We start from the raw sequence: 20,984 nt of genomic DNA on the forward strand, positions 1-20,984 counted from the left end.
ACAAATTCTTCTATGAAAGAGAGACATCGAGAGGTTTTGTTTCAGATTTTTATCATCAATTACTAACGGCCTCGTATGAAACCCTCCATCTAGACTCAGTCTGGAGGAGGGATATACCAGACCTGGAGATAGACTTTGACTGGCAAGAAGCCTGGGCAAATGTACGACTTGCATCAAGGAACCCGGACCATCAACAAATCAATCTTAACTATATTCACAGGACATACTTAACTCCTATAAGACTGAACAAAATGGGTCTTAAACAAGACTCCAAATGCTCCTTATGTACAAATGGGGACGAAGGGACATTTATGCACATGTACTGGGACTGCCCACCAGTTAAGATATTTTGGAAAGAAGTGACCCAGCAATGATCAAATCTCTTAACTCTGGATATACCTGTACACCCCTCTGTATTACTGCTGAATGATGTCTTTGAGTATGCAGTACCTCCACAGCTAAAGAGATTGGTTTTATCCGGTATCACAGTGGCTAAAAAGCTGATAGCATCACGATGGTTTCAACCGGAAAAAATGTGCCGGAAGGTCTGGATTCTTACATATCTCGATGTGATTTATCAAGAAATATCTACAGCAAGAATTTTGGGTCTCAATGAATCCAAAATGGCAATGTGGTTAGAAGTGGTGGAGAGAATAAAAGCTAGCATATAATGGTAGTGTCTGGTTAGGAACAAGTTATAATGGTTGGATTATCCAATGGGGGGTCCGGGAGGGGGGGGTACGAGCTGGAGCATATGTGTGTTTGTATATCCTATCGTGTGTTGTCATGTTTGTTTATGTGTTTGTTAAAAAAATAATAAAAAAATAAAATACACAAAAAAAAAAAGGTTTTCTTAACACTTTGAGTGCCAGCCACGAGAAACTCGTTATTTCATGCCATGCATTGAGTGCTAATGACGAGAAGTCTCGTTTTTTTATCCGTATTGCTTTTATTAGCGATATCCATTAAATGTTCATCAATCTAGCCTCACGTTACCATTGGGACTGTCTGAGCTTGAACAGGGAAAATACCGCCCCCTACGTCTCCCGGATGGTAATGCATCCATTGGATTGGACTCAATGGAAATGATGAGAAAAAACCCCGGAATCCACATTTTACTTCTCAGGCATGTAACCCGAGCTGATCCCATTCATTGTAGACACTCAGAACAGCGTGGAATATGTGTTTCGAGTACCTAACGTTGGATCAATAAACGCAATCGATATTTGGAATAATCCCATCCCAATTCCACTGTGCCAATTCTCCCCTCCCCTGTCTTGAACGTTGCTTGCATATGCCCCCCACTGGCCGGTTGTAGGGAGGATAGAAGCCTTGCATCACGTGTCCCCGATACACGAGGAGGCAGCCTGTCACATCTTTTCACCTGCCAACGCGGACTCTCATTGGCGAGGTGTAACGTGTGGGAGGCTCACACTACCCTTGCCATTTCCTGTCTCTGCTGTGCAGGCGTCCCCAACCGACCTGTAGGAGTCGCTGTCCACAACGTCCAGATTACCACCCATCGACTTCCACCCCCTAACTCTGCCAATTGAGTTAGTATGACGGCCCAAGCCGGAGGCAACGCCGACAGCCGGAGTCGAACCCGGTGTCTCTTGCATTGGTGACAAGCGCAATGTCCGCTGCGCCACCCAGCCACTCCGCATCAGGTTATTTTTTTTTATCAACTTTGAGTTGAGTCGGGGGTTTGTAGCGCAGGGCCTCGGGGCTGACTTCTGGGCTGTACTGGACCTCCTGGTCCAGAGTACGTTGCTGCTGGTCGGGGCTGTACTGGGCCTCCTGGGCCAGAGTACGTTGCTGCTGGTCGGCTGGACATTCCTCCTCTTCCTCCTCCTCTCCCTCTGCTACGACCTGGAGTCTTCTGTTCAGTCTCTCGGCGTGGTCCGGTTCTTCCCGGTTGCTGGGTCTCGTATGGACCGGCCGGGAAGGGGGTTCGGAGACGTGGACAGGATCCTCCTGTTGGCGGAGTCCCGGGTCGCTTCGTCGGGTAGGGGAATGTGTCCTAGACCCATGTCTTGACGATCTCTGAGAGCTCCGTGCGGAGTGAGGGGGTGTCGCCATGGCAACCAGTTTGTCCATTAGCTCCGCCTGCAGCCGGTCGCGCTCTGCCTCGCGCTGGGCATGGGCTGCGTCGCGCGCTGCTTCGCGCTGGGCATTGGCGGCGTCGCGCTGCGCATTGGCGCTGGCCTGGGCGGCGTCGCGCTGTGCGTTGGCGGCGTCGCGCTGGGCATTGGCGCTGGCATGGGCGGCGTGGAGCTGTGCATTTGCGACGTCGCGCTGTGCATTGGCGGCGGCGTGCTGTGCATTGGCGGCGGCGTGCTGTGCATCGGCGCGGCTTCTCTCAATGTTCTCTTCTGTCTGGAGGCGTCTGGTCTCCAGTCTTATGCGGTCGTCTTCACTCCTTTGTTGCGCCTGGAAGCGCTCTCGCTCGCCTGCAAAATGTTCGCGCTCGCGTGTCTGTTGCGCTTGAAGTCGATCGCGTTCGGTGGAGGCTGCCAGGGTGGCGATGAGTGCTCGCGCCAGCATCTTGTCCGCCTCGCTGGGGGAAGACGCCGTTCGGGGCGATCGGCTCCCGGCAGTACTTGTTGGAGATCCGTTCTCCTGTTGCGTACCGAGGAGATCCATCTCCTGGGTGCGCGTCTCTTCTTGTGGTGGGTCGGGTTCCATCCCGGGAGGGCTTTCTTTATCCTGGAGCTCTCCGGGGACTACCTTGTCGACGTTGTCTGGGGATAAAGTCGTGTCAGTTCCCTCCTGGTCCCCACCGTGAGCTTGGTCAGTTACATTAGAACCCACTAGGGCCTCTGTGGTCGGGGTATCCTGGTTGATAGGGTCGGACATAATTTTACTATCCGCTTTAGTTATTTTATCCGTATTTAATTTCCCTTTAAAGCTAGGTATTGGACTGACAGCGTATGCCTCTAGATAGGGAGGTGGCTGCCGTCTGCGCTGCGGGCGATCTAGCTTAGGAGAACCGTTTGTGGAGTGTTCGTCATCGGCCATGTCAATATTAATATTATATTAATATTACGCTAATTATTATCCGGCTCGAAGGACCAATTGTAACTGAGGGGTACAATTCCCTGACTGTATTAATCAAGTATGGTATCATTAAACCACTACCGTCTTATGTACATTACTGGCCATACCGTACACAAGTATATCAGATAAGAACACCTCCACAATGAAACGGTTTCCACACAAATACTCGTTTAGAATATTTATTACATCAAAAGAATATTAGATTACATTACTTAGATCAATTTGGATGCGCTTATAAGGCAAAGAATGTGCGTAGGCAAGTCAATACTGAATATTAGGAATTATCTAGGGAATAATGGTAGGGGAGTTACTACCGGTTGTAAGCCAGCAGGGGGAGGCAATGCTCTATACAAAGTCAATGGTTCCACAGGGAGCTTCAATAGGCACCTGGAGACGGTATATTGCTCCCTGGCTCAGCGGGGAAAGGCAGCGGTACTCCCAGTGTGTGCGCCGCACAGGTGAAGCCGTGGAGTCTCTCCTTGAGACGGGCTCGAGTGATGTCCTCACGGTAGATCCCACACAGCAGCGGGGTAGACGGTTCTCTGCTCCAGCAGCTTGGGCGAAGCAATGAAGAATAATAATCCTGCCGGAAAGTGGCTCTGCAATCACCGGTGTAAATCCTCCGTGGTCGCGGTAGTTCACAGTTGAACTTGACGTTACTATCCTATTAGCACGCGGCAATAAGTGCTCTATGTAGACCCACAATTACTCACTTCACGTGGTCTTTGACTCGTAATGAAGGCTTACTAGTAAATAGCGAACGATACGTTGAACAAACGTAGTAGGATAACACGACTCTATTTGAGGCAATACGAGCCCTACTCTACCGCACGTTGCATGGTGGGTGAGACGTCACTTGGGTAACTGAACAAGACTGAACTTCAACTCGAACTGAAAAGGGGAACTGAAAAGGAAGTTCTGTATTCGCCGCGCCATATTTATATGTACGGGGGATAATCAAGTGCCAGCCTGCTCACTGTCTCGTAGCCCTGGGCAGAAGCGGGCATGTTGAGACAAGTCCTGTCGGTAGCTTTCAAGGCGGCTCTAGGGGCACGGCACTGGCGCTGGTGGCACGCCATCCAATAGGAGAATGAAATATTATGGTCTGTGTAACTACTAGGTTAAAGGGACATTCCGTGTATATGTACAAGTAATATACAAGGGATATCAAACGATATACAAATATTATGCAATATATATCAATCAATAAATACATATATTCGGTTTAATCTGACCCTTTGTAACAACAACCATATCCATATTCAGTAGTATATCCACAACCATATTCATATTCAGTAGTATGTCCACAACCATATCAGTATTGAGTAGTATATCCACAACCATATCCATATTCAGTAGTATATCCACAACCATATCCATATTCAGTAGTATATCCACAACCATATCCATATTCAGTAGTATATCCACAACCAGTGTTGGGAAAGTTCACTTTCTACATGAACTAGTTCAGTTCAAAAAATTTAAAATGAACTACCGGTAGTTCAGTTCATAGTTAAAAAATTTGAACTAAAGTTCATGGTTTCAAAAACGAACTAATTTATAGTTTATAGTTCTTTTTTTATTTTTTATTTGTATTTTTCATGTACAGTTACTTTCATTACAAAAACACACATTGGGACAAGGGGGGGGGGTCCTTCAGTTCATCTATGCCATCATCCACACCATAAGCAAGCTAAAACAAAAAGAAAAACAAGCAAAAGGGAATTTCCCCAAGGGGATCAATAAAGGAATATCTTATCTTATCTTACTTGCCTCGAGCCCATTCACATGTAGACATACATATATTTATTTTTTTCTATCCTAGGTCTGTCCATACAATGGGGCATTGGGCCTTTAGAAGGATCCGAGAAATTTCAGCAGGAAAATAGTCTAATAGTGGGGCCCACACACACCTCCTGAAAGGAAGCGTTGTTGCCTCTATGCATTGCAGAGTCTCAAAACAAACTGGTCAGACTACTGCTTGACCTTACTCCTAGAACCCACCTCACCCCTGCCCACTTTGACAACCTAGGATGGCTTAGAGTAGACGACAGAGTACAGCAACTTGCAATGGACCTGGTCTACAAGATACACTACACGACCAAGGTACCCATGTACATGTCAAAATACTTCCCAAAGGTCAGTGAATACCACAATCACAACACCAGAGGGAGCTCCACAAATCATGTTAAACCCAGATTCGGCTCAATCAAGGGACTAAACACGTTTCGCAATTATGCCACATCAATGTGGAACGCCCTACCCAAAGCTGTAAAGTAATGTGAATCACTACCCACTTTCAAAACCACTCTCAAGAACACCTACGGGAGACTGCAATTCGAAACTGGCCCCTGTAAATGTCCTAACCCAACCCCCTCCAATGTACAGTAAATGACCAAGTATGGTTTTGTCAATATTCCAATATATAGTTTTGCTTGTACATTTGTACAGTGTTCCCCACCCACCCACCCCTCCTACCCAACCCCCCCCACCCCACCCACCCAACCACCTTCAATGCACAGCCCGCCCCCCCCCCAACCCCACCTACCCAACCTCCCCCAATGTACAGTTTTTACGTCAAATGTATATACTCTCTTTTCTGGACTCTTTTTGTATCACAAACAGTACTGTATTTGCAAATCTGGTATGTCATAAATGTATAGATGTAGCAGTACTGTCTATATGTATGTCATGTATGTCATATATGTCCTGATGAATTGAAAATGGGGGACCCTGATGTAAACAAGACGAAAGTCTTTCTCTAGTCTGCATCCCCTTAACAATTGTGTGTATTGAGCTGTACTGTATTGTACCCATTCTGCAATCTGTTAATAAAGTTTTCAATCAATCAATCAATTTCATGGGGTAGCACACCGAAGATCTCTCTATACCACATTTGTATAGATGGAGGCTTATCCTTAATCCAGTTGATCAGAATGCATTTCCGGGCTGAAAGTAGAAGTTTATCAAATAGTTTGAATTGTAAGGGTGTCAAATTTATTTCCTTTGATGGGAGTCCCAGTAAGACCTTGGAAATGTTGCTTAACTCACGTGCCACTTGGCCCCAGAACCTGGATAAACACTTACATTCCCAAAAGTAGTGATAGTAGGTACCCAGATCTGTTTGACATTTCGAACATAAAGGAGATATTGAACGGCCCATTTTGTTAGTTCTTTTTTCAATACGTTGCTGCAAGCTATTATTTGTAAAAATTATTGAACCACAGACAGCAATCGGAATACTGGCATTTCCATAACGTTTTGCTGCCACACTAGTAGCAGCTGCAGCTTTCATCTCTACAGTATATTTTCAAAAACATGAGAAAAAACTTCGCTTGAATTGTCTTTATTATGAAAACTAAAACGGGACGTTTGCATATTCTCAATGTGCCGTTTAAGGTTTGCTGTCGATGTACGGACTTGCTTCTTCAAACCGGGTGGACAAAGTTTACAGACAAACGTTAGATTTATTCCGTCTGAGTCAGTACTGACTTTAACGTTAAACTCTTTTAAATGCTCATACGCCGACGTCGTAGAGGTAGGGTCTGACTCTGAGCGAGTGCTGCTGCAGCTCTCGGCTTCTGCTCGCCGATTCCGCTGTGCCACTGTTGTTGTGAGGAGGAGTCTGATGACGTAGCCAGGGGGTGACAGACGCGTTGCCAGATCGGGTGGTTTTCCGCATAATTTTGAAGCCTGTTTACGGTGTGTTTTAACTGGGTTTTTGGCTGAAATGCATATGAAATCTGGCACATCTTTGAACGCTGTTATAATAGAGTGCTGAGAATGAACGCACTTTTGAACGCCGTTATACAGCGCTGAGAATGAATGCGTTCTCAATTACGTTCATTTAGCGGATATACAGTACGTTCAGTTCACGTTCGCCCAAAATACGAACGCGTTCATGAACGATCGTTCATTGAACGCGTTCAGGTACATCACTGTCCACAACCATATCCATATTCAGTAGTATGTCCACAACCATATCAGTATTGAGTAGTATATCCACAACCATATCAATATTGAGTAGTATATCCACATACCTTCTTGAAGACTGTGTTTTGTAGATGTCTACATTACCAACACAAACAAACCTTTCACAGCCACAACATACAGCAAATACAATGGAGAATCTCACATTGACCTATAGTCTAGTGTTAGTCCTTGAATCAAGAGATCAGTCAAAGAAAATGTAAACCGGTCTTTATTTTGGGCGGTGGGGTCTATTTACATAGAGACACCGGAGTGGGCCTTTTAATGTGTCCCCCTCTCTCTCCCGGTGTCTTCCAGGAGAACCGCCGGAGGGCCAAGGAGGAGATCACTAACATGGAGGAGGAGATGTCCCTGGCTGAGCGGCAGCGGAGATCACGCAGAGATGAGCAGGACAGGAAGAGTAACGTCAACAGTGTCCGGTGAGCAGGCCTCCCTCTCCTCTCCTCCTCTTTCATCCCTCTCCTCTTTCATCCCTCTCCTCCTCTCCTCTTTCATCCCTCTCTTCTCCTCTTTCATTCATCCCTCTCCTCTTTCATCCCTCTCTTCTCCTCTTTCATCCCTCTCCTCTTTCATCCCTCTCTTCTCCTCTTTCGTCCCTCTTCTCCTCTTTCATCCCTCTCTTCTCCTCTTTCATCCCTCTCCTATTTCATCCCTCTCCTCTCCTCCCCTTTCATCCCTCTCCTCTTTCATCCCTCTTCTCTTTCATCCATCTCTCTTTCATCCCTCTCCTCTCCTCCTCTTTCATCCCTCTCTTCTCCTCTTTCATCCCTCCTCATCTTTCATCCCTCTCTTCTCCTCCTCTTTCATCCCTCTCTTCTCCTCTTTCATCCCTCTTATCCTCCTCTTTCATCCCCCTCTTCTCATATTTCATCCCTCTCTTCTCCTCTTTCATCCATCTCCTCTATTTCATCCCTCTCTTCTCCTCTTTCATCCCTCTCCTCTTTCATCCCTCTCTTCTCCTCTTTCATCCCTCTCTTCTCCTCTTTCATCCCTCTCTTCTCCTCTTTCATCCCTCTTATCCTCCTCTTTCATCCCTCTTCTCCTCTTTCATCCCTCTCTTCTCCTCTTCTTTTATACCTCTCTTATCCTCCTTTCATCCCTCTATTCTCCTCTTTCATCCCTCTCTTCTCCTCTTTCATCCCTCTCCTATCTCATCCCTCTTTTCTCTTTCATCCCTCTCTTCTCTTTCATCCCTCTTCTCCTCTTTCATACTCTCATCCTCCTCTTTCGCCCTCTCTCCTCTTTCATACTCTCTTCCTTTCTCTCCTCTTTATCCTCTTATCTCCTCTGTCCCTCCTCTTCCTCTCCTCTCTCTCCTCCCTCTCTCTCTCTCCTCCTCTCTCCTCCCCTCCTCTCTCTCTCCTCCCATCACACAGTCCTCATCTAACAATGGCTCTCTCTCTCTCTCTCTCTCTCCCTCTCCCCTCCTCCTCCCCTCTCACTCTTCATGATGAGCTTTTCTCACCTCTGGTCCCTGCAGACGAGACAAAAAGAACTAATATTGACTCCTGGCTGACCTCCATTACTGCAGCAATTTACATTGTGCCACAGCAGAGCAGAGAAAGGCGGGAATGTTCATTTTCAAATTAGACCCCCCAAAAATGTAATTTCACAGTTTCATCTCTCAGGCTTCACAGAGAAATAAGGTTTTATAAAGAAAAAGATAGAGAGAGGGGGGGGGGCAAGTTAATTCCTAATTAATCAGCCATTTTTATCATCTGTAGTTTGTGTGACTGTGCGTGAGACAGATCTGTTGAACGTAATCACATTAGAGGTGCAGGATTAAGAGTGAGATTAAGCGGAAGGAAGCCTGCTCTCCTGGGCCTCTCTGCTGCCTTGTCTTTGCCTTCGCTCTGAGCTTTAACATGAGGTTCTTCTGAGCAGAAGCGTGTCCTGCTATGAGCCAGTGTGTGTTGAGAACAGCTAACATGAGGTTCTTCTGAGCAGAAGTGTGTCCTGCTATGAGCCAGTGTGTGTTGAGAACAGCTAACATGAGGTTCTTCTGAGCATAAGCATATCCTGCTATGAGCCAGTGGGATTTTGGTAAATTACATTTATTTTGCAGCTGTTCTATCTATATAAAGGGCCTTTATATTAATTATACCACTTATTTTCCATATATCTAAAGAGTCATCTATAGTGGAAGAGGAGAGGTGGCTGGGATAAACCGGGGCAAGCAGAGAGGCTATTTTCCCATCCATAATTCTTCATGATATTAGACCATATTTTCTGTTACAATGGGATTATTCATAACTGAGATGTCAGTTGACATGATCTGTGTTCCATTTGTACTCAACTGGATACTTTGGTCTAAATAGGCTAAAGAAGCATCTTTTAACACTTTCAGTGCCAGCCATTAGACGCAGCCCTCTGTAGCAACGCCACCGCTAGATAGATAGGGATCCGTCACCTTGTTTGTAGAGCTATAACTATATTCTATATTATAGCTATGGATACAATACTATGGCCCATTTGACATCACCTATCTATCGTTCAATATGTGAAAAAGAATACATTTTTCCATCCATCCGTGTTATACCGTGGTGAATATAAGTATGGTTTTAGAGTGGTCTAGGGTAATTCATGAAATGCTGAGTTATAGCCCTACACTTCAATTCCACTATAGACGTTGCCATTTCTTGCCTGTATACGCTATTATCCCTAAATCAAATCTATATCATAGGTATTATGTTCCATCATGAATGCATGAAAGGGGGGGGGGGGGGTCGTTTCTGATTATTTGATTGCCAGTAACGGCATTGGTATTGAACACTAAAAACGCTTATCAGCCCGATCGGTATAAAAGCATTGCAGGTAGTCAGATAGTCCGGGAGTATTCCAAAAATAATATTCCAATTGTTTGATCGCCATCTGGTACATCCAATGTCGATTTGGTCCACGGCATAATCCACCACAACATATGGATCGGGGATATTTTTGACGCGCTTCAATGGAACCGAGAGAACCGTTCGCCTCGGCCGACAAGGAAAAATGAAACCGAGACATTTGGCCGTCCCACAGACCAAGATACAAGGTTACAAAGGGTGCTCGATACTGCCGTCTAGCGGGATGCGGCCGGTATTGCACCTTGGCGACCTCAGACTCATTCCCTATGGCATGGTTTCCGTTAGAAAATATTGGTGCCGGTCTCCGTGTCCTGAAAGATTTTAATCTCCCGGACAAATGGGAGAAATTCCGGTCAGAGTTTATTGAGCTTAAAAACAATTGATAGGCAGGCTATATAAAGAATGACATCCTCAAGGCATGTAGATTTATAATATTAAAACTAGGCTACTTTTGCGTATACATTATATTTCAAATAAAATAAGTCCCGTCGATAGACTCACGTGCTGCTGCTGACTTGAAATCAAATAGGCGAATTTCCGGCCCGACATTAAACAGCAGTCTGTTATAATCACATTTTTATGAGCTAACGAATTCCGTTATATTGGACATTTGTATTAATTATATCAAGCGAAGAACTGAGAAATTTGGCACTACTGAGACGGCAACATTATCATGTGGGGTTCACTGAAATCTAAACGTTGCATGATTTGCCGAATCCAATGACTATCTCCGCCTCCCAACGAAGCGATACGCTAATCCAGCATCAAGCTCCCGCCCCGCCATTCTCATCAGCAAACCACAGGTCGCGCTGTAGCAGCTGTCACACCCCAATCTTGACATCGCTTCACAATAATCGTTGTATCAGAACACTACACACATATCATAATGTTCACAGCAAACTGTAGTTGATCACCAGGTATGTTTTATTAACGTAGGTTGAATAATTCATATAAGAAAAACGATAGGGAAATCTCTCTTACCTTTCTCCACTGGTTAAAATGAACTGGTGAAACTTGCTGTGCGTGTGAACATATCCCTTGGACATGAACTGACAGTACGTTTTTATTGATATATCATTGGGATCCCCCTCCGAAATTGGTCAACACGTCACCACGCATTTTGGTCGGAGCTTAAAAAAAGTGTTGATAGAATTTGACGTTCTGAGCGCGGTGGACACCTTACGTCTGTGTTTAGAATAGATCTTTATTTGTCATTGTTGGTACAACGAAATTTGTTAGGAACATCACCACTGGCATACAATATAAGATATAACATGTGCAAAATAATAATGTCAATAATTATAGTAATAAAGTAATAAAGTATCAGTGTCCCAATGTCCCAATATATAACATACCATCATTGTCCCAAGTGCATTTAGTGCTTGTGCAAATAAATTAATAAATATAAATATTTCAGTCCAGTGAGTTGATGGAAGGAGGGGGGGGGGGGGGGGTGTTGACTTGCAAAGGATGAAGTATTGTATAGTGCAGCAATGCAAGTCCGGTTCACAGTTATTGTTGTAATGTGGGAGTGGGAGTTATGTCACCGGGGGTGGGATGCGGGGGGGGGCAAGTTGATGTTCGTCGTTGAGCAGCCTGACAGCCCGTGGGTAGAGGCTGTTGGTCAGTCTGCTGGTTCCGGACTGGATGGATCTGTACCTTCGACCAGAGGGCAGCAGTTGAAAGAGATGGTTTGCTGGGTGGTACTGGTCTAGTAAGATGTTATTTATACGCCGTAGGCAGCGGGAGGTAAAGACTGTGGAGATATCTGGGAGGCTAGCTCCAGTGATCCTCCTCGCAGCCTTGACCACTCTGTGGAGGGCCTCCTTCTCTGCCCTGGTGCAGCCAGTAAACCACACCAGTAGTCCGTACGTGAGCACACTCTCTACTGCGCAGTGGTAGAAGTTGGCCATCAGTCCCTGTGGGAGTTTAGCCCATTTAAGCTTCCTAAGATAGAAAAGGCGCTGCTGTGCTTTGCCCACAGCAGAGGCAATGCTGACCCCCCAGGACAGGTCATCAGACATTGTCACGCCCAGAAACTTAAATTTTGAAACCCTCTCCACCTCCTCATTCCCGATGAGGAGTGGAGAGTGGCTGAGGTCACCAGTCCTGCGGAAATCGATGATCATCTCCTTGGTCTTCGTGGGGTTGAGAGCAAGGTTATGACCATCGCACCACTCCACTAGTTGCTCAACCTCCCTCCTGTATGAGGTCTCATCATTCCCTCTGATGAGGCCAAGCACTGTTGTGTCGTCTGCAAATTTTACTATGAGGTTAGATGGAGAGGAGGAACAACAGAATGAATGGTAAAAACGGATTATATTGAAACATAGTGCGAGTACTCACAACAACTATTCACACAATTTAAAACAGCCCATATTTATTTTGTCATACACAATGTTTGTATCTATTGGTTTATCTAATGAAGACCGTTGTGTAGAATAGAATTATCATCCAGCAGACAGCTTTTAGAGCGTTGCCTAACCCCCTACATATAGGAACACACATCGTTGTCATTATTAGACCTGCTTGGTTTCAGGCTCAATACAAAAGAAAGAAAAAAAACACACTTGTTTCTAGTCTGTGTACTTGTTTCTGTGTCTGATCTGATCTGTCGTGTTTCTCAGAGCAAGTCTGTGTGTGTACACTTGCGCCCAAGGAGGTTGTCTCAACTAGCGGTGCCCTTGTCTGCAGAGAACTATTTGAAACTGAAGGTGTCCTTGTGGCAAATGTTGGTTTTACCTGCAGAGGGGGTTCAGAGGAGAGGAGAGCAGGACAGGACAGAGGGGACACAATGACAGGGGGGTTATAATGGCTTGTGTGTGTGTGTGTGTGTGTGTGTGTGTGTGTGTGTGTGTGTGTGTGTGTGTGTGTGTGTGTGTGTGTGTGTGTGTGTGTGTGTGTGTGTGTGTGTGTGTGTGTGTGTGTGTGTGTGTGTGTGTGTGTGTGTGTGTGTGTGTGTGTGTGTGTGTGTGTGTGTGTGTGTGTGTGTGTGTGTGTGTGTGTGTGTGTGTGTGTGTGTGTGTGGAGAAAGAGAGAGATGAGGTAGTGTCAGGGTGTCACGCTGCTGTAATTAAAGATGATAGATTGTGCTGTCAGAGGCATCAGCCTGGGTGTAGCACCAGTCCCCACAGAGAGACTAACCTGCCTTTTCATTCTCCTACCAGCTTCACTCCCAGCTGCACCAGCTAACCTTTATATCCGTAGCCTTTCTCTCACTAGCTCTTGTTAGGCCCCTACCAGGGGAATGTGCAGGCTTGGCTGCTGTTAGGCCCCTACCAGGGGAACGTGCAGGCTTGGCTGCTGTTAGGCCTCTACCAGGGGAACGTGCAGGCTTGGCTGCTGTTAGGCCCCTACCAGGGGAACGTGCAGGCTTGGCTCCTGTTAGGCCCCTACCAGGGGAACGTGCAGGCTTGGCTGCTGTTAGGCCCCTACCAGGGGAACGTGCAGGCTTGGCTGCTGTTAGGCCTCTACCAGGGGAACGTGCAGGCTTGGCTGCTGTTAGGCCCCTACCAGGGGAACGTGCAGGCTTGGCTCCTGTTAGGCCCCTACCAGGGGAACGTGCAGGCTTGGCTGCTGTTAGGCCCCTACCAGGGGAACGTGCAGGCTTGGCTCCTGTTAGGCCCCTACCATGGGAACGTGCAGGCTTGGCTCCTGTTAGGCCCCTACTATGGATATATCGATCTATTATCAATGATCAAATAGGATCGATGCAACGTAAAAGATCGATTCATATGTATAGATTATGGCTAGTTTGAATATAATGATCTGGAACACTGGGGGAATAAATAATCAACAAACTCAAGCGTGCTCACACTGATGAAAAAAGAACAGGTTGACGTGGCTCTGCTAAGCGAAACGCACATTTTAGAGAAAGACAGATACGTTAGCGGACAACACATATCATAACATTAGTCACTCTTCCTTTGGAACGAGAACTCGTGGAGTTGCCATAGTCGTTAGACGGAAGTTGAATATTGAATTGAAGGGAGTATGGTCCGATGCAGATAGTCGGATAACTATAGCTAAGATTGTACACAAGAACAGAAAAATAGCGTTGGTAGCGGTATACGCCCCAAATTTGTACGAAGTTAGTTTCTTCACTACATTTACCAGAGCAATGTTAGACCTTCCCGAATACTCATTTATAATTGGTGCGGATTTTAATGCCATTTGGAATCCAAGGATGGACAAATCTTACCCCTCCTTTTCCAACGAACAAAGAAATTCATCTAATGCTTTAAAGGATTGGTCGAAGATTACAGGTGTAAATGACTTATGGCGATCACGACCCGGAAGTACTCTTGTCGATCTGCGAGACATAACACATTATCCAGAATAGATTATGTTTTTGCATCCCCGAGACTATTTGATAACTATGATGTGGAAATGATACCCAATGCATTATCAGATCACTGTTATTTACTCCTAAAAGGAACATTTGGTATACTATCATCCCGAGCCCCAAGATGGCGATTCAACTCGATGCTGCTTAATAACAAGGAATTCATTACACAAATCAAAGAAGCTCTTACAGTATTCCTACGGAGGAACGCGAACTCGGTGCAGGACCCTAGAATATTATGGATGTCGGTAAAGGGAATGATCAAGGATTTCATTGATAGCGTTTCCTCCAAAATACGCAAGAATCGATGCTCAAAACTGGCCGAACTGGAAACGTTTTATTCAACGTTATTTAATTCTTTACAATGCAACAACTCTGTTCGACTGGAAAATCAAGTTAATGTACTAAAAAAAGAGATTAACGCCATATACAGACAACAATCTGAAATACAAATACGCAGCGCAAGACAACAGCAGTACTCTCAAGGTTCCAAACCAAGTCACCTATTAGCTATGCGATTAAGAGTTAACGCAAAATTTGCAGATATAACTACCATTAAAGCACAACAAGGACTTGTTACAGACCCTAAAAAAAATAAATGCGACATTCAAAGAATTCTACTCCAACTTGTATAAATCAGAAACGACCTTCGATCAAAACAAAATGGACACATATCTCAATCAAATTAACCTCCCTAAACTTTCAGAGGATGACGCTAAACAGTTAGAAACACTGATCACACTAGAGGAACTCAAGAAGGCCATATCCGAAATGCAAAGTGGTAAGGCTCCTGGAAGAGTCGGTATCCCACCAGAAATGTACCTCTCTTGTTGGGACATAATTGGACCCTTATTACTAAATATGATTTTATACTCAGTCAAGGAGGGGAACTTCCATAAGAACGACAATATTGCACTCATAACAGTCCTAAAAAAGACAAAGACCCCACCGAGTGCGGTAGTTATAGACCCTTAAGCCTCCTCGGAACCGATATCAAACTGTACTCTAAGGTATTAGCCATCAGACTACAAAAGCATATGACGTCTTTAGTTCATCCGGACCAAACTGGCTTCATAAGAGGCTGCTTGATCACTGATAACATAAGACGATTACTACACGTACTAGATGCTAACAAGGACGACACCACACCTAAGGCGATGCTGTCCCTGGATGCAATGAAAGCTTTTGACAGGTTGGAATGGTCGTATCTATGGGCAGTATTAGAAAGGATGGGGTTAGGAAAAGGTTTCATTGATATGATTAAAGTATTATACAAAGACCCATCGGCCATGATTACAACAGGTATAATCACCTCTGGAATCTTTCCGGTATCACGCTCAGCTAGACAGGGTTGCCCTCTTAGTCCCGGACTATTCGATCTATCATTAGAGCCTTTAGCACAATATATAAGACAATCCCAATCCATAGAACCAATCGTAATCAAGGGCACACAACATAAAATTTGTTTATATGCGGACGACGTAATACTGTTCATGCAAAACCCCAACACCACATTGCCTCATCTGCTCAAGTTGATTGAGGACTTTGGAGATTTATCGGGATTTAAGATAAACTGGCCGAAGTCGGCTTTCCTTCCACTTAACGCCCCTGCAAAAAAATATATAACCCTCCCAGAAGAGATACCTATGGTAAAACACTTTAGATGTTTGGGAGTTGAAATATTCCCTACCATAAACGGTGAAGCACAATTACATAAAAATCCAAAACAAAATCAAAGACGACCTTGACAGGTGGTCAAAACTTAAAAACTCAGTACAGGCACGGGTATCAATAATTAAGATGGACGTCCTACCTAGAATCAACTTCTTCAGCTCAATGCTACCGTTACCCCCTCCAGAGGGTTACTGGAAAAAATTACACTCCTCCACATACAAATTTATTTGGAATAACAAACCACCACGTATAAAAAGATCCACCGCACAGAGAAACAAAGTAGACGGTGGTATGGCATTTCCAGATTTTTTTCCACTATTTTAAGGCGTACACTCTTGATTGGAAAACGACCTATAAGATTCCCTATATGGGAAAAGCAAGGCATACACTCATTAGGAGATGTTTTTGTAGCTATGAAGAAATACGCAAAAAAATGTATCTCACCGATTCCACATATTATTTTTACGCACAGTTATTGTTATGTTTGAAGGCTCACGGTGTTCCATTAAAGATACCAATTGTACACCACAGATACCACAAATTCTTCTATGAAAGAGAGACATCGAGAGGTTTTGTTTCAGATTTTTATCATCAATTACTAACGTCCTCGTATGAAACCCTCCACCTAGACTCAGTCTGGAGGAGGGATATACCAGAACTGGAAAAAGATTTTGATTGGCAAGAAGCCTGGGCAAATGTTCGATTTACATCAAGGAACCCGGACCATCAACAAATCAATCTTAACTATATTCACAGGACATACTTGATTCCTATAAGACTGAACAGAATGGGTCTTAAACAAGACTCCAAATGCTCCTTATGTACAAATGGGGACGAGGGGACATTTATGCACATGTACTGGGACTGCCCACCAGTTAAGATATTCTGGAAAGAAGTGACCCAGCAATTATCAAATCTCTTAACTCTGAATATACCTGTACACCAGGGCTGTACGACGTTAACTTTTTTTGCACATAGCACTGGTGCTACAGAGGTTGATAGTTTTGTAGCACAGGCCAAAATCTTGTAGCACAAGTATAAAACGTGTTATATTTGTAACAGTCACAAATGTGCCTATTGTATTTGTGTTATTTAGTTGCAGTGCCATGTTTGGCTGTCATTTTCATGCTGACAAGTTGACGTCACACAGCCAGACACGTTACGTGTAAGGAATTATGGGATTTGGTGTTGGGTGTATGGACTCTACTAGGGGTGGGAATCACCAGTTTCATCACGATACGATACGATATAGATTTTTTGGACAACAATACGATATTTGCTGATATATGCCACGATATGATACGATGCAGGTGCCTGCAATCGGTATGAGACGATATCATAACATAAGCCCATTTAACACAATCAGTAACATTTAGATCAACTCAAAAAAGGCAACGGAAATATCATTTGACATTTTTATTTTTGACCTCTTCCAGACTTTTAAAGGAAAAACAATCTATTGTTTTTAATACACATAGACCTCCTGTTCACTGTAAAGTGCCACGTTTTGATATATTGAGCTTTAAACTTTAAGTTAAATGTTTTTGATCTCACAACACGCAACTGTTTTATGTTGCATGATCATGAATACATTTATTATGTATTGTATTTTTTATGTTTAAATATCAACATTATCTGTCCACCCTCAGTACATTTACTATCAATATAATATACTCGTCTGACTTCATCTGATCTTTCCACACACACACACACACACCCACACACACACACACAGAAGGGAGAATGTCTGCCCCCTCTCCCCACTCTGCCCATCTGCTGTTCTCTATATGGCTCTGAACAGCTTGTTGTTAGCTTACGCTAACGTAACGTTACTTTCGGACTTTAACACGACGTGGTCATAAAGGAATGGCGAGGATTGCAAAGCATGTTATATGCATTTGACCCGTTGCGGAATTAAAACAGCAGGGATTTGTTTTGCATCGCGAAAACACTATCCATGGTCTGTTTCAATTTCCGCGTTCCAGACGCTACTGCTGGAGACGAGTCCTGCCGTGTTGTGAGCTGAGCCGAGTGGATATGAGTCACGACACACATTATTCTTATTTTCAAAATAAGAGTATCGAAACGAACTGAGCGTTGCTAGCTGTCGGAGCCAGAGTTATTATAGCTGGAGCTGCGCTTGGGCAGAAATGAGACCTGCGACAGGATTTTCAAAATAAGAGTATCTATATGAACCGAATGCCTATCGCACCAGTGCTACTGAAGTAAATCCATTCATCGCACAGACGGATGTTGCTGTAGCACGTGCAATATATGTCGCACTGTACAGCCCTGCTGTACACCCCTCTGTATTACTGCTGAATGATGTTTTTGAGTGTGCAGTACACCCACAGCTAAAGAGATTGGTTTTATCGGGTATCACAGTGGCTAAAAAGCTGATAGCATCACGATGGTTTCAACCGGAAAAAAATTGCCGGAAGGTCTGGATTATTACATATCTCGATGTGATTTATCAAGAAATATCTACAGCAAGAATTTTGGGTCTCAATGAATCCAAAATGACAATGTGGTTAGAAGTGGTGGAGAGAATAAAAGCTAGCATATAATGGTAGTGTCTGGTTAGTAGCGAGGGATAATGGATGGATTATCCAATGGGGGGTCCGGGAGGGGGGGTATTAGATAGCAGGTATTAGGGGTATATCCTGTATAAGACATTTAACTAATTGGTGATTTCATTGGATGTGCACTGTTAATTAATGCTTGTATATCTTATCGTGTGTTGTCATGTTTGTTTGTTTGTTTAAAAAAAAATACAAAAGAATCAAATCGAAAAGTAAAAAAAAAAAAAAATCGATTCATATTGCGATACTCTTATTTTGAAAATCCCCTGGTGAGCATATCCGCCGGCCCCAACAACAACACGTTAGACAGCATTGCTTCAGAGTCCGCCTATTTTGCGACCAGAAATAAGTGTTGTTTGTTTTTTTCCCCACAACGGGTCAAATGCATCTAACATGCTTTCCATCCTCGCCATTCCTTTATGCCCACGTCGTGTTAAATACCTAAATTAATGTTGCGTTAGCGTAAGCTAACTAAGATAAGCCGATAGAGCCATAGAGAGAACAGCAGAGGTCCACTAGGGACTGGGAAGGACTGCATTCTCGAGACAGCGCCACTACCAGGATCTGGCCGGTACTGCACCTTCTGACTCCCAATATGCCTTTTCCAGCCAAAATACAGCTCTGTGACCGTGAATAGGATATTAATATCGAGAAGAAAAAAGAAAAACGAACCAAAAACAGTGAACAGGTCTATTTGTATTAAAAACAATAGATTGTTTTTCATTTAAATGTCTGGAAGAGCTCAAAAATAAAGATGTCAAATGATATTTCCATTGCCTTTTTTTGTTGATTTAAATGTTACTGATTGTGTTAAATGGGCATATAATATCATCTCATATCGATCGCAGGCACCTGAATCTAATCGTATCGTATCGTGGCAGACTTTGTGATATCGGAAAATATCGTATCGTTGTCCAAAGAATAGATATCATATCTTGATGAAACTGGTGATTCCCACCCCTAGCCCCTACCAGGGGAACGTGCAGGCTTGGCTCTTGACGGTACAGAGCAGGGGAACGACAGAACCAAACGACAGAGTCTCGACTGATGCATAAGACAATCTTTATTTGATTGTCTCTCCGTGACGTCTTCTTAGCGCCGTGAAAACTATTGGAAACGTACATAAACAGACAAACAAACATTTCACATAACGGTTTCCACAGCACAGTACAAACACTCAACTAAATAACATTGGTATCAAAACTACAAGGATTACATTCTTACACAAGACATAAAATCATTCATTCACAAATTACATTATACAAAGTTACAACCATAATCAAATAAACAACAAAGCATACCTTGTTGCGCTCTCCAAGGAATGTAAACGAAAAGGTCCTTTCTTCCGTTTAAAACACACAATCAATACATGATACAAAAGGATAAAAGTTGCGACGCACAGGAATACAAAGGCGAAACAAAGACTCACCAAACATTCCTGCTGCCGACCGACTACATCACTTCACAGGTGCTTCCAGCTGTACTGATTAACGGTGCGCCAATAGGGACAGATTTATATAGGCATACGGGTATCGAACTCGGGTAAAATCCCACACGTCATTTCAAGGCGTACATACATTTACTGAATATTATTTAGTAAACAGCAAAGGATATTGTCTAGACATATTTAATCTCAAGTGGTCCGTTACACTCCCCCAATCACTTCATGATACAACACAAAAATAATCATGAATGATTTAAGACCAAAATACCATTTATCTTGACTTTAGAAAATTATGCAAATAAGCATGTATGCATGTATGCATGTCTACGCCCTATTATTCACTTTCGAGGAGAACCACTAGCTTTTGAACTGGTCTTTCTATGGTTGAGAGTTTAGACTGAGCGCCAAGCCCTTTTGAGTTCCTATCTCCGACTTGTAATCTCACTCTTCGGACTAGGCCATCCCCGTCTACAGTTCTTTCCACTATTCGCCCCAACTGCCACTGGTTTCTTGGGAGGAGGTCCTCCTTTATGATGACTACATCACCAACTTTGAGATTACGCCGGACCACATGCCCCTTCTGACGCGTTGAGATGTTCAGGAGGTACTCCCTCTTCCAACGACTCCAGAACTGCTCAATAAGATACTGAACCCGGCGCCAGCGCTTTGTACTGTACAAATCCTCTCTCACAAACTCCTGGAGGCGGAAGGGCAACCTTTGACTTCATTTGAACTAGGTGATTGGGGGTCAGAGGCTCTAGAGAAGTGGGGTCATTTATTCCATCTACTGTTAAGGGACGGCTATTAACAATAGCCATGGCCTCATAAAACTGAGTGAGGCATCATCAAGTCTGCCTTGGCTTTGAGCCAGGGTGGCATTCAGAACATTCCGGATGATGTGTATCTGACGCTCCCAAACGCCACCGGCGTGGCTTGCTGATGAAGCATTAAAGACAAACTTGTACTGTTTGTCGGCCAAGAACATGATAAAGGAATCAGTGGATAGATCTTCTACCATCTCCAAATGGACAGCTCGGGAATAGAGA

The 20,984-nt window shown here is 44.1% G+C and overlaps 1 protein-coding gene across 2 annotated transcripts in view; it reads left to right on the forward strand.

The window, feature by feature from the left end:
* The window catches only part of LOC311247237 (pre-mRNA-splicing factor ATP-dependent RNA helicase PRP16-like), a 115,047-nt gene that overhangs the window by 82,288 nt on the left and 11,775 nt on the right, over positions 1-20,984 (forward strand). For both annotated transcript variants that reach the window (XM_084337577.1, XM_084337578.1), the window contains exon 26: positions 7,345-7,466. In XM_084337577.1, coding sequence (XP_084193703.1) covers positions 7,345-7,466 — 122 coding nt within the window. The remainder of the gene's footprint in view (positions 1-7,344; positions 7,467-20,984) is intronic.

Source organism: Notolepis coatsorum (genome assembly GCF_963971535.1).
Source record: "Notolepis coatsorum genome assembly, chromosome: 20".
NCBI lineage: Eukaryota > Metazoa > Chordata > Actinopteri > Aulopiformes > Paralepididae > Notolepis > Notolepis coatsorum.